The following is a 14,773-nucleotide window of genomic DNA, read 5'->3' on the forward strand; positions in this document are numbered from 1 at the left end:
ACTCTGCTAAATGTTTTGAAGCTGACTCATTGGTCGGTGGGATCCTCGAATAAATCTTCTCCTGACTTCTCGTAGCTTCAGCTGGATCCCGTTGACTTTCGGACGACCCATCTGATCTTTCACACCATCACCAAATGCTTGATGTCCAGAGACAGGTTCCTCAAAATGAGAGGTGAGTTTTTTTTCTCTGCGGGATTTGTTTGCATAAATCAGATGTAGATCAGACATCAAACTCTGGCCTCAATGCGATGATTGTTGTCACGTTTCCTTTAGCCATGGAGATCCTGGGCAACCTCAGCAAAGCAGAGGACAATGGCGTGCTAATCTGCGAGTATGTGGACCAGGACTCGTACAGGGAGGTAATGATGCTCCTCACCTTGCCTGACCTCATGCTCCTCATGGCCTCCTTGGAGGTGCTGTACCTGCTGGCCCAGCTCGGAGAGATTCCCTGCAGCAAGATCGCGTCTGTCGACCACAGCATAGGTAAGAATCCTCTGTTATCATATCTGTTTTTAACCATCATTCAACATGTGAGCCAAATGAACCATGGTGGAAAAGTTTACTTACTGCCTAATTTTGAGTCATTCAGATTAATTCTACTTAATAAGTGAACCCAGGGCTTGAAATCTTAAGTCACATGGGCTTAATAGATTTGGTATTTTGTCTGCCTGCCAAGTTTTGTCACTCTAGTCTCTCCACTCATGAGTAACTGGCTCAAATTTCAATCTAGCTCTCCTTTTACCCATGAAGTATTCAGGTGTTCTTTTCTCCGGTTGGATTTGAATTGTGTTCTCACTGGATATCTTTGTAATAGCTGTAATGTCCTTGCATGTTTCAACTAAGCTCCTCTGTGCTTTCTCTTTCTTTCTTGTTAGACCTGTTAGTGCGGTTAGTATCGGTTGACCTTCATACGTTTGGACCAGACGCCCTAACAGCGGTGCGGTTGATCGAGCATCAGGCCAACGCCGAACAGGCAGCCGAGGTCCGACCACAGCTGGTAGAGCAGGTACCTGCAGCCGCGCAGGGAACACCGGCGCCTGGTGAGTGTTTTGTGCAGCGCCTCCGTCTGTCCCTCATACACAATCTGTGACACCGCAGAGGGGATTTAGGTGAAACCCGTCCCTCTAGGCTAATAAATTGTGACAAAGTTTCTGTCTCAACAAGGGTTGTACGTTCTGCCCCCTGCAAGGCAAACAGGAAAATTACAAGGAGGGTAAAATGATTGGATAATACAGTCCTTGTTTTGCTTTGAGTAGAGTGTGTAATGGTCAGATTAAGAGCAGAGCTGATTGTTGCTGGCTGATCTTAACCAGCGATTTTAGCAATAATAAAGGATTTTCATGTGTGAATTTTAACACCTAGGTGTGGGAAATCAATGCAACTTTGAATCTTTTTAAACTGTTACGGTTCACTGGAAATCTGGCGTATAGCTTATTCACATGCTGTGCAAAATATGTGAAATTACACATATTAGCCGTTTTTTAAAAGTCTGGCTTTGCTCATAGAAGTTCAGATGCCAGGATCGTAAGGACATTTCTCTGCAAATTAATCACATATGAATAATAATGACAATGTGGCCGCAGTATGTGAACCATGGTATAAAGAGAGAGAGTAACAGAGGAATCCCATAAACGTTATGTTTTAGCCAGACGAGCTTCAGTCAACCTTGAACAACCTTGACTAAAACTACTACAGAGTAGATTCACCACAATTAACCCGAGAAGAAACCAAATTAAATTTCGGTTGTGCTGATACTTGGTCAGTCTATTAAAATCTATTAAACTCAAACCAGCTCTTTATTTCACTCTGTGTTTGTGTCTTTAGGGCAGAGAGAGAAAAACTTGTTTAATAGTACACAACTGCCCAAAGCTGTAACATTTAGTCACTTATACTGATTAACTCACCTGTTGCTCAGCTACTCAAGATTCTAACATTAGAGCCGTGTGCTGTATCCTTCCCTAAAACTTGTTTGTTTTGTACCAAAGTCCTGGCTGAAATGCCTCCTGCATTATGACATCCTTTTTCTTTCTAACCTGGTATACATTGCTTTGAATTTTTATGGGGGGGAATCTAATCAAATGGACAGGTTTCTCTTGCACCAGTTCCATTACCTGTTTAACAATTCAAAAAGCTGAGATGTGTTTCTGTTTAAAATCGATCGTCCTTTTGTCTCCGCCCAACATGATACAAGCAGGTGGCAAAGGAATCAAGTGCAGATGTGAAAGCAGCTTCCCAAATTGCTGGCAGCGCCATGAGTGTGTGAAATAACAAGTGACCCCTGGTGGGACTCAAACCCTGCTAACCTTGGAAGTGTTGTTCCTTTGCAGTCAGTGTGCTCCACAGGCCACTAATGCAAAGTTATTAGTTTGCTGACATCTAGTGGACGGCCTGGGGAAGGCAACAAACTTGAAGTTTATTGAATCAATAGGCAGTGTTTTTTTTCTTTTGCTTTGTAGTGCCCTCTTTCAGCATTCAGTAAATCACACAGAGGAATTTACCTACATGGGTTTTTCTTTTTGTCTCCGCAGTAACAAGGGTCCCAGCTCAGTCCACTCAACCACCACCTGGTATTGTTGAACTAGATGGGGAGAAATTTACACTGCAATGGTAAGATTGATTTATCTGGACATATGATGATTGAAATGAAGAACGAGTATAGATACAGATAAAGTATTGATTTTCATTTTCTATTCTAATGCTGTCAATGGGTAAACGGGCTGCATTTATACAGCACCTTTCTAGTCTTCCGGCCGCTCAAAGCACTTTACACTACATGCCAGCATTCACCCATTCACACTCACACACACACACACACACACACACACACACACACACACACACACACACACACACACACACACACACACACACACACACACACACACACACAGTCATACACTGATGGCAGAGGCTGCCATGCAAGGTGCCAACCTGCTCATCAGGAGTTCTAATGCTCATTCAGCACACACTCACACACCGATGGCACAGCCTTTGGGAGCAATTTGGGGTTCAGTATCTTGCCCAAGGACACTTCAACAAGCAGACTGGAGGAGCCCATTAGTGGTCGACCCGCTTGGAATGCGTTATGATTTTTTTTTTTTTTTTTTTTTTTTTTTCATTCTTCTTGTTTTTAAATAAGACATTGCTTCTTTGTTTGCATAATAACCACTCTACCCACGGTCTGTGTTTCTCCAACAGGCTAAACGCACACTTTGAGACGAACCCTGAGGGCTCCGTGTCTCGATCAGAAATGTACTCCGAGTACCTGGGCATGTGCAGCAAAATGGGGCGAAGTAACATCTTGAACTCCAATGGCTTCCTCAAATGTCTGCGGTCAGTCCCGACTCCTCCCCTGTGTGATGCTTTTATGTTCCACCAGTACAGAGCTATGAGTAATGTCTGCTCCCTGACCAGAGTTAAGATAAAAAACAGAAATAATAACAGAAATCCGTGCCTCTTGTAGAGCAGCTTTAACAAAGCATAGCTGTTGTGGGTTTTAACAATGACAATAACTCCTCTAGCAACATAGTAGCATGTTTTGTTGGAAGGCATCTTTAGTTTTATTGATGCTTCTTAGTCTAAGAGTGCATGGGAGACATTTGTGGCTTGTAGAGTTTTATCTAGAAAGGTCTGAATAAAACGTACATATGAAGTACGCATATTATGCAACATGAAAAAATAAATAACCTGAATATAAGCAGCTTGATAAGACTGTACCACATGATATATTCACAGGCTACTTGACACAGAAGTACTTAGAGCAAATGCACCTTTGAAAATAAAGCACATTGCTTCCTGTATGAGATTTATTTTCCATGAGGGTATGCACTCTCTACTGGGTGTGTAGAACAGGAAATGTAAAATCTTTTTATGAATTAAATAGCAGCTGTGCTATATCATCAGAAAGGCTTTAAGGGAATTAATTAAAAAAAAAAAGTCTAAAAAATGTAAAACAGGATCAGTAAATCTGCAAGAGAATTGCAATACCTTTCCTTTAGCATTTTAGCTATGCAGTTTACCCATGTGACGATCCAATTTGCCCCTGCCACCACAGGACTGTGTTTCCAAACCACACAATGCGGCGGCAAGAGGAGCCCAGGGCCAACGGCCAAGTTCAGATCCTCCTGGTAGGGCTAAGGCGGAGGTCAATCCCCCTGCCCATCCAGCTGTACTACCAGCAGCCTCAGCAGCAGCAGCAGAATCCGGGTGCAGCACCTTCTCCAGCAGCTAAACAGGAAGCTCCTGGAGACCCTCAGGCCCCGCCTCCAGGTACAACAAAGAATTCAAATCTTGTCATCACTCCTGTGAATATCTGAACTGTCGTTGATCAGACTGGATAGACAGATGGGCATTTTTTTTGTTGAACTGCACTAGTTTTGTTTACATTACTTAATAATTTACCAGTCTGTTAACTTTTTCCTGGGGTGTAAATGAGTAAGTTATGAAATTATCAAAGTCCATCTGTCTAGTTAACAAAATGGTATGCATCAGATCTTTTTTTGACCACCTAAGATGCTGACTTTTATAATATGTTCCCTCCGGGTCAGTTTTGATGTGCTTGACAGAAGAGGTTTTTAGTTAATCGCACAAACAATGTCAGAAGCTGAAGAACTATGGAGGAAAAGAAAAGGCTCTTCAAAAAAGTGATATTGTGGAGAAGGATGCTGGCAGATTTGCAGAGAGAGCAGAGCTGGTACCAGTGGGACCAAGATGGCTGAACTAATTACAAAGGCAAACATATTGAGAAAATGATCAAAGGAGAAGAAGTCACTTGGAGGAGCTTACATGGGAAATTGAAAGGAAGCAGCTAAGTTGTATCACATGTCATGAACACAGAAGACATTTAGCAGTGGTGCATTGTTTGTTTTGCATCTATAAAATTGAAATGATTTTGAAGATCTGTGGTTGAAACAACATACAAGGTAATTCTTTGAATATTTGAGTATACTGTGCACTTGGTTGTTTGAATGGTATTTTCTCTTTGCTAGCATCTCAAATATATCAAAGCATATTAAACAAGATTACAAAAACTGCAGGAACCAGGCCATTCAGCTATACTACATGTTTAATGTTTTTGGGAAATGATCACAACACATTGTTGCTAAAGTACACAGGATTAAGGATCATGTGAACAGCAATTATAGCTTGTATTGAGCAACAAAGTCAACCTAGCTCAAAAAATGTGACCCACTTTGGGTTGATTAAGGGGATGATGTGAATTAAACAGAAAATGCCTCCTTGCTATTAATTAAGAGTCAGAGTACAGTAGTAAATCTCCAGCCAATTCCTGGTTTTAAAATATGTCTGAGTCTGAAGTTTTTGGCTCCTGTATTATTCATGTTGGCAAATGTGTTGCACCATATATATTGTACACTTCTATCTAGTTAACATGTGCATCGCATGCTGTACTACACACTTGTGTTGTCCTAGTTATTGACCTGTTCTGTCAATTGTTAAAGGCCCACTGGTACATTCTGTACATTACTTCACATTAGCAGAATAAACTGCCTGATACAGGCAGCGACTTTTGTTATTCACTCAAACAACACCTCAAGTGATATATTAATGTATGTGATCATGCACCCGTCACCAGGATTGTTTAAGCATGCTGTTAGAAATCAAAGCACCTTACATTACCTTTCTTTGGGGTTGGGGGGGTGGGTGTTGTTAGCTTAAGGAAATCTCGGTGGTGGTCCGATAGGAGCCATGGGGTGAGGAGAGCGAAGAGAGAGATGACGGAAGCAGCGGGGGAGAGAGGAGTCTCGGTGCAGGTGCCTCCTTCTCCTTTCCCCCCTGCTGGCCACCACGATGTTGCTCGTGCTGCCAGTGTTTTGTCGGTCTGCGTCCAGCTCGCACTGAAGCCCTACTTACATTACAGTGTTCTGGTTTTGTACAAGTCAATCAAAAGATTGAAAACGCTCTTTTTAAACTAGGATAATGAGGGCTTATGATGTTTGTTCTTGGACCTAAACATTTCTGTGTGTTTATGTTTTAATGTGTGACCAGGCTTACCTCCCGGGCATCCCATCCTTGGACCTCTGTTTGTCCGGGCCCCGGGCCCCAGCCTCAGCACCGGAGGTGCTGCCCCATCAATGGCCTTCACTACACAGGAACCTCCCCATGCAAGCCACCCGACTGTTTCCCGGCACCCTGTGCCCCCGCAGGTGCCTCCACAGTTACCACCGCAATTACCACCAAATCCTCTGGCAGCAGTACAGCAGCAGCAGCAGGTCCGACCTGGTCCAGTGGTCCAGATTCCAACGTCGGCACCGGCCACCCAGAACCACAGCCCCCAGAACCCTGCCGCCCCACCTCCGGCTCAGCAACAACAGCAACACTCCCCCATGCTGCCCACAGGGACACCTGTCACGCTATTTCAGCAGGTACCACAGGGCCACATCCTTACCGCCAGGGTGCAAGGTGTGTGCCCCCCAATCACCCAGCACCCACCCCTGCCTCAAACCCCTCCCCTGTCTGGGCCGCAGGGTGGAGCTCCCCAGGTAGAGTCTCAGTGTGTTGCTGCAGTATCAGCACCCTCCCCTTCCATCCAGGTGGGAGCTGGTCAGGCGTTAAGTATCGCAGGTGTGCCCAATTCCCAGGGGTCACGTGTCACATTTCAGAATATCGCCCCCAAACCAGCGCCAAACCAGTCAGGTGGACCAGCAACGACGATAGCCACTCCTAACCAGCAGCCTCAACAGCAGGCGCAGAGTGTAGTAATAGTCAGTCCCAACCCCCAGCAGAACCCCGCCTACACCCCTGCCATACACCAGATCGTTCTTGCCAACCCCTCCGCCATTCCTGGTGCCCAGACTATCCAGATAGCCGGGCAGCCTGGACCTGCTTCCAGCCCCTGCCCGCCTCCTGCCTCTCACTCCAGTACCCAGGTCCAGCCTAATCAAACTGTCAGCCACGCACTGTCCATGAAACGGCATCAACAGCAGCATCAACAGCAGTCACAGCTCCAAATTATTTCCCAAACTCCTCCCTCTCAGCCTACCTCCACTGAGTCCAGCTTGATCAAACAGCTACTGCTTCCAAAGCGAGGGCCTTCTACGCCGGGAGGAAAACTAATCCTACCCGCTCCACAGGTGCCCCCTCCCAACAGCACGATAGCCCCCAGTCCACAGGTCATCTACCAGGCAGGCTACAGCACCCAGGGACCCTCTCCTCAGCCTCAGCAGCTCAACGTTCAGCTGGTTCCTGGCCAGCTTCCTGCTACAGGAGCCCCGGCCCTCCAGACAGTCCAGCTCTTGCCAGGCCAGCTCATTTCCACTAGTAGCTCAGGGGCAGCTACCATCATCCAGGGCCCCACGGCAGCTGCACAAGTGACATTCACCGTGGTCCCCAACACTGGCTTCAGCACCTCTACTGCTGCTGTTGCTGCTGTCAGCCAGGGGGCGGTGACCCCGGGTGTTCCCCCTCCTCCATTCTCTACTGGAACGGTGCCCCACCACGCCCCTGCAGCTCCACCTCCACCCCCACCCCCACCACCACTGCCAGCTCCCCTCAGAGGAGACAAGATCATTTGTCAAAAGGAGGAGGAGGCCAAGGATGCCACAGGGCTGCACATCCATGAGAGGAAGATAGAGGTGATGGAGAACTCCTCTTTGGCAGAAGGAGACTCCTCCAATGGCAAAACCAGTAATGGCGATGTTGCGGCAGGTGCCAAGCTGCTAAATGGTCGGAAGTGCATGGAGTCTAATCTACCTCCATACCACTCAGGGAACAGCCAGGGGGCACTCAATGGCCCGGCTACGGAGAGTCCCCCTGCTAATGGGAAGCAGGCCCTCTCCCCTGGCCCGAACACCCCTCTGGAGGGCAACCCCGACCCCAAAAAGACTTTAGTCAACGGGGTGTGTGACTTTGATCGGGGTGACAGTGGTGGCAACTTTAACAAAAACATTCCAAATCACATTGCTTCCAAACAGTACTTGGGGAATGGGGAGGTGGGCCCCTCTGAGAAGAGTCACAGCTCAAACCCCCCTCTCCCTAGCCCTCCCCCTCCCCAGCAGGACACTGCCAAAGCCCAGCAGGCTGAGCGCCTGGCCAATGGACCCCAGGCAGTAGGCACCAAGCCTCCCTCGGAATTAACCAATGGACCTTTGGGGCCAGGCCACGCTGTGCCTGTGCTAAGACAGCAACTGCTACCCAATTCCTCCCTCCCCTCCACTGTTAATGTTACCTCCCAGAGTCTTGCTGCCTCTCCTGCAAATGGAGTGGCCTCCGAGGCTCGAGGCCTCAAGAGGCCAGCTGAGAATGAGGACCGCAGTGCAGCGGCAGCATCCTCGGGGATCCCCAATAAAGTGGGAGTGCGGATCATCACCATCAGTGACCCCAACAACGCCGGCAGCAGTGCCACCATGGTGGCGGTGCCAGCAGGAACAGACCCAAGCACAGTAGCCAAAGTAGCAATAGAGAACGCCACTCAGCAGAGGAACTGCTCGCCCACACAGGCAGCTGGCTCAACGGTGAGTCATTGTAGGGTTAGTTTCACAGTAAGCCACATTTATCCACAATGTGTTCTAGTAGTGTGACTTGGTGTCAGGTCTGCCACAAACTGTGTCTACACTAGAGTACTTACTAAGTCATGTATCTTGTCTGTGGTGAGTGTGTTTGTAGTAGTAGGTACGCTTTGGCTTTTTCATTGCAAAGAAACGTGTTTGTTTACATTCAGCATTACTCATCAGACACATTGTGTGTCCTTACCGTCAGATGTTGGTGGCATTTCCCACTTCAAAACATATGCATATCCTTTTTTTTTTGTTAATTTGTATATGTACTGCTATGACTATGAAGTTGTTTATCAACTGTAATCCGTTTGAGAACAAACTGAGAGGCAGCTCAGTTTTCCCCTAGTGTTTGTTTTTTATTGGACAAGACATCAAACTGATCTCTTCCGAGATACAGCGACAGTATAAATGAAAACAAATTTAAAACTGAGAGCGCTCATTGATGAGAAGTTTTATATTTTTTTTTTCAATCTATGCCTGTCGTGGATGTGAATGTTGACAGATAGCTAGCCAGCCATCATTAGGACACTCCTGTAAACTGAGATATGTATGCATAAATAGTAACACATGCACTTTGCTGTCGTTAGGACAGGCCAGGTATAATCTATGTTAATATTTGAATGAAAATAATCAGTTCATGCATGTTAGAACAGCTCAATTTCTACAGAAAAGACATTTTACAATAGAGAAAGATATCATTTATAATTGATTCATCGAGAAGCTCTAGTTTGTGGTCTTGTTCTGTGGTCATAGTGTCAAATAATGAGCCGTATCACTACTCAGTGTTAACGTGGGGGACATTGTTCTTGCTACAACATGCTATGAGGCTTTCAGGAACACAGCACCATTGACATTTTACTACTGAGCAAAGACTACAGGATTTTTAAATTATGTTTGACATTGTGATAATCATAGACAGCTCAGGAAAACATTGCCCTACACTACCACTAGTGGTCAGAAACTCCAGAGTACCTTTTTAATATGGTTTCAGTATTTGATTCTGATGTGTAATATTGTAGTGTCAGGCCACAAACTTAAGTGTGACAATATTGTGGAACCACAAATTTGCAGCTTGAAAAGATTGCATGTGTGTTAAAGATGGAAGTGAAAAAATGTGATTTAGTTTAGGGCTGATTTAAAACAGTAATTCTGACACTAAACACTGCCACATGTGTTTATTGTAGGTCGTACAAGTGGAGTGGAATCATGTTTCTCATTACAATTCTTTGGCATGGCTTTAATGTATTAAATGCTGTGACCGTGTTGCACTGCACAGTTATGACAAAAGCTGTGCGAATCACGAAACTGATGAACCACGTGTCAAAGAGCAGGTGATAGAAATATGCGTCTGGATGCATCTTTTCTGTTATATAACAGAACATCTGTAACAGGAAAAGTGTCAGCTCAATGATGTTACGCTGGAAATGGGTTGCAGACACTGAAAATCTGTCGTTCTCAGTGTTTGCGGTTCATAAACTTTCAACAAGTCGATCATACGTCTTGAAAAGGCATGTGTTTAGGAGCGAAAAGGGTGCAGTGCAAACAATTTTCAAGTCGCGCTGAACTCACAACAACAAAAATAAAATATCCACACACTTCACACGTCATGTGGGCTTGCGGGGTCCAGATGTGATGAGTTATTTCGGAGGTTAAGAAGGTGAGGCCAGTTAAGACCATGTGGCTCTCACTGATACCCACCTCCTATAGCAAAGCAGCTGAGAGAACAACCTCTGCCAATAGACAGGCCAAGGTTACATCTCAGCCAACAACGATTTGATATCATCTCATTCTTAAAAAATAGCCACCATGTAAGGGAAATATAATTCTTCTAACTTAACATGCGTAAGTAAGACCTCAGTGAATCGTGTTTTGTGTCACATTATAGTTGAAAGGTGTTGTAATCTTTAAGTGTTTAATCTTCCAGATGTGTTTATTGTATTCACTTCAAGATGTCTCCATTTTTTTTCTCATGCTGAATATTTATTTGGCTTTTCCAATCTTTTCTCTTCCACAGCCTACCGTTACCCCGTCCCCGCCCCCTGTATCCCAGCCTGCACCAGCAGGTAACCACAGCCCTCGCCTCCCAACACAGCAAACCCCCGCAGCACCACCCGAGCAAAGCAGGAAAGAGGGGCAAAACTTCAAGTGTCTGTGGCAATCCTGTAAACGGTACGTGTCAGTACGGCGTAGATAGGCTGCCTTTACTCCAGTGATTAATAGCGGACCCAACCGTCTCTCTCTCTTTCTTGTTCATTGCTTTATAATCAACCTCAGTTGAGACACTGTTGAGCTTCTGCTGATTCGTCCCGTGTTTTCTCCTCTAGGTGGTTTGAAACGCCGTCTCAGGTGTTTTACCACGCGGCAACGCAACATGGCGGAAAAGATGTGTACGGAGGTCAGTGTCAATGGGAGGGATGTGAACCTTTTCCTCGGCAGAGACTGTCCTTCATCACGCATCTACAGGTAAGACTCCTTTGACTGATAGTGGATGACTGATAGGTTGGGCTTTGGAACCATATCTGCAGCTACAACTACAGCTGATTTACTTTATGTTTACAACTCCCCAAATTGTCAAGGTAGCCGTTCACTGTTTCTGACTTTGGTGTCGTCCAGTGGAAGTATTAAAAGATACCGTACCAACCGTATGAAATAACTAACCACAAAACACTGTGCAAGATTGATCTAAAATCTTTGCGTTTTGTCTTTTCTAGGATAAGCACTGTTCTCGAGAGGCTTTGCTGGCTGGACTCAAACTAGAAGAGCAGCAGGCGCAGAGTCCCAATCAGACTTCTTCCCAGTACGTATACCTTTTTCTGTTGTTATGTGAGTGATGTGTGAGACTGTGCCTTATACAGTTCTTGGTAGTTGAATGAGAATGTATAAAATGTCAGTCACTGAATTTTTATTAAAGTGTTCATTGCCTGAGGCATTAAGAATACATTTTGCTGCTCTGAAAGTCTGGCTGTACCTGACTTCAACTCATTTTCTGTACTCTAGACTGGTCGATTTCATTTAGGTGCAATATTTAGATGGATATTAAACCAAAATGTAGTCTAATGGCAGATAAAAATAATGAATTTTTAACAACTGATATTAATGTGTGATGTTTATGCATGATTTGTTGTGAAGGACTCCGCCAGTGGCAGGCAGTACTCCGGCACCGCGAGCACCGAAAGCAATCGTCAATCATCCGAGTGCAGCTCTCATGGCCCTACGCAGAGGCTCTCGAAACCTGGTCTTCAGGGACTTCACTGTGAGTAGAGCGGTTCTGACCAAGACCACATTTCTCCTAGAGTTTCTTTTCTAATTCTCTCTGACACACATACATTTGTATGATTTATAAATCTCTGTGTTGGTCATGGTGGATTTAAATCCCTGTGTGTTTCCTACACTTTTTGGTTCATACACAGGACAGGATTGAGTGAAGATGCTGGAGGGAATGAATTTGGTTATTTCCAAGTCTTCATTAGGTTGGAATTTGCACAAAGTGTTGGCAAACTTTCAGAATCAAAGAAATTCTGCAGGTTTCAGAAACTCACGGTTCCTCATATTGTGGCATTTGCTACTGTAAAGACAAACTGTCGGAGTGATATACCATTTTAAGAATGGGCATGGATGTAAAGACAGTCAGATGAATCTAGTGTCCTTGTCTCACTACCAATAAAAGGCACCATTTGTCTTATCTGTCCATATGTCCAAACAAGTGCCTGTCTTCAACCGCAACACCTACCGAACCTCTATCATCTATTAAACTAAACATATTTCTTCTTTGTTCCCTCTTCTAGGATGAGAAAGAGGGACCAGTGACCAAACACATACGACTAACTGCTGCCTTAACGTTAAAGAACATCGCCAAGCACTCTGACTGTGGTCGCATGTAAGTGTCCTGTTCAGTGTTGAGTTCACTTTTTGTTCAGTTGTAGGTGATTTTGTTGCTTGTAGCCTTTTTTTTGACCAAATAATAGCTGGGAGCCTCCAACTATATTACTTTGACATCAATGAACATGACATGAAATATATAAGTTGTAGCAAGCCAAGTCAGGGTTGTTGGATGACTTTTAAAAAGCGGAGTTCTGCAAACTCCACCTGGATAGTTATTGGCGGTTGGAGAGAACCACCTACAGAGCAGGGAGTATTGACAGGGTCTTCATCATTTTTTTTTATGCCTGTGTTTCAGTTATTTTTGCTCACCCCTAGCAGTTTGGATTAGATGTCAATGTTTTCTGATGGACTGTGGGAGAGCACACTATCTTTGTGTTGATTCCTTTCCGTCTTTGTCTCCCAGGTTGGTAAAGAGGCATGAAACGCACCTCTCCGTGCTCGCGCTAAGTAACATGGAGGTTTCCACCACGCTCGCCAAATGCCTTTACGAACTGACGCGCTCGCTCCAGGCTTAACGCCAAAAGGACAACCTCTACCACCCCTCATCCCTCTTCTGAGACGAGAGGAGAAAGCCACCGGTGAGCTGTAGCGGGTCTGCAGGGGAGCAGAGGGCAGGAACCGGAACGAAGACCCTCCTTCTGCCGTGCCTGCCGTGCCCCCTTAACCCTCCCCACCACCCCTCCCTCCCCACCCCTCTCATCCTCAGCTCCTTCCTCGCCAACCTGTGTTCAAATCCCCACCCTCCTCCCCCTTCCACACACACACACACACACACACCTACACACACACACACAAAAAAAACTGCCACGGGGTCTTCCACCAGCTGCCCACCAGGGGGAGCTCTTTCAGACTGCTTCCCCGAGGGACTCCACCGACGAAACCCCAAACACGAGCACATTTTGTTTAAGTTTTTTTGTTATTTTTTATTTTTCTCTTCGTCCCGTGAACTGATGTGTGTGTGTGTGCGCGTGTGTGTGCGTGTGTGTGTGTGTGTGTGTGTGTGCGCGCGCGTGTGTGTGGAGTGAGTGGCGATCGACTGAAGAGTACGGGTGGGTGGGGAGGCGGGGAGGTGGCAGGGTATAGGTGTCCCACAGGGTTGGGTGGAGGAGGACTCAGCTGGCAACTGGCACAGAGAATTTTTTTTTTTTTTTTTTTTTTCTTTAGAAACTTGGTAGCTTGGTTTTCTTACTTGAGTCAATATATTTTCACTTATTTATTATTGAAATGAATACCATTACAATTAATGAAAAAGAATCTTGTAAATATGTTGTGAATATATATAAAGAAGATCCTCTTTCATGCCGATGCAGCCACTGGAGAACTTGCTCTGTGGAGTAATAGAAGCATTACTTTGGTAGGATTGAATAAAGTAGTATGTTTTTTTTTGTTTGTTTTTTTGTTTTTGTTTTGTTTTTTTTTGCTTTTTTTATGATCCCTGGTCACTTGTATCTAATGTGATTCTATACTCAGCAGTGGATGAATGTACTTAAAAACCTGTAAATAATTCTGCAAAGGTACTGATGCTGTAAAGCTTAGGGAGGGGGAAAAAACAGTTTTTTGTGGAACTGTGACATTTTTTGTATTATAATACCTTGTAGAACTCATTTTGCTGGCTGAAAGAGTATGGAATAATATATCTCATGTCATTTTGTAGAAGAAAAAAAAATATTGAAGGTATTCTCTCCCTTCCTCTTCCCTCACACACCTTCCCCCCTCAACACGCACACACACAAGTAACATATATCCACTGTAAGCGTTTTGTCATTGTACGGGCACAGTGCGCGTACCAAAATTTTTTTGTATTTGTAAATTGGTTTAAATACATGGAGTTTTTATACAGGTTTTCTCCTGTGTTCTTTGCTTTACGTGCAGGTATGATATTTTCTTCACTACTTTTTTCTATCTTAATATAGTGTGGAGTTTTATTGTACTATTTTTTCATTCTTAATACCATGCCACATTCCGGCTCACGTCCTCAGACTGTCCTCTCTACCGTGTGTTGTGTAACATTTATGACTGCCTGTCGTATTAGCATCTGACCGGGGCGACCCAACCATCCTCATTTCTGCAGTGTCAGTAGGATGTGTGACTATACATAGACCTAACAGTCTGTTAGAGATTGGCTTTATTTACTTTGGTGACTGTTTATAGTTTTTAAATAAAACACTGAACATTTTGCTTTGGTTTTACGCTTGTTTCTTCTGTTTTTTTTTTTGTTTTTTTTTCCCCCCTTCAACAAGTTCTTCCAATTTCCTATCTTTTATTTCTGACGCTGCCAGGGGTTACATGGAAAGATTGTGGAGTAGCTCAACTAATTTGAAAAAAGAGCTAATGGAAAGCTAATGGATAAACAGTTGAAATAGCTAAAAATCATATAT

General features: G+C 44.7%; 1 protein-coding gene across 2 annotated transcripts in view; it reads left to right on the plus strand.

Moving 5' to 3' along the window:
• The window catches only part of arid2 (AT rich interactive domain 2 (ARID, RFX-like)), a 41,787-nt gene extending 27,216 nt beyond the window's left edge, over positions 1-14,571 (plus strand). For both annotated transcript variants that reach the window (XM_044343213.1, XM_044343212.1), the window contains 13 exons: positions 76-172; positions 274-483; positions 876-1,040; positions 2,529-2,607; positions 3,199-3,333; positions 4,055-4,269; positions 6,007-8,471; positions 10,528-10,682; positions 10,838-10,976; positions 11,225-11,310; positions 11,643-11,766; positions 12,299-12,390; positions 12,799-14,571. In XM_044343213.1, coding sequence (XP_044199148.1) covers positions 76-172; positions 274-483; positions 876-1,040; positions 2,529-2,607; positions 3,199-3,333; positions 4,055-4,269; positions 6,007-8,471; positions 10,528-10,682; positions 10,838-10,976; positions 11,225-11,310; positions 11,643-11,766; positions 12,299-12,390; positions 12,799-12,910 — 4,074 coding nt within the window. In that variant the 3' untranslated portion in view covers positions 12,911-14,571. The remainder of the gene's footprint in view (positions 1-75; positions 173-273; positions 484-875; positions 1,041-2,528; positions 2,608-3,198; positions 3,334-4,054; positions 4,270-6,006; positions 8,472-10,527; positions 10,683-10,837; positions 10,977-11,224; positions 11,311-11,642; positions 11,767-12,298; positions 12,391-12,798) is intronic.
• Positions 14,572-14,773: the final 202 nt, after the last annotated feature.

The sequence above is a fragment of the Thunnus albacares genome, chromosome 23 (assembly GCF_914725855.1).
Source record: "Thunnus albacares chromosome 23, fThuAlb1.1, whole genome shotgun sequence".
Lineage (NCBI taxonomy): Eukaryota > Metazoa > Chordata > Actinopteri > Scombriformes > Scombridae > Thunnus > Thunnus albacares.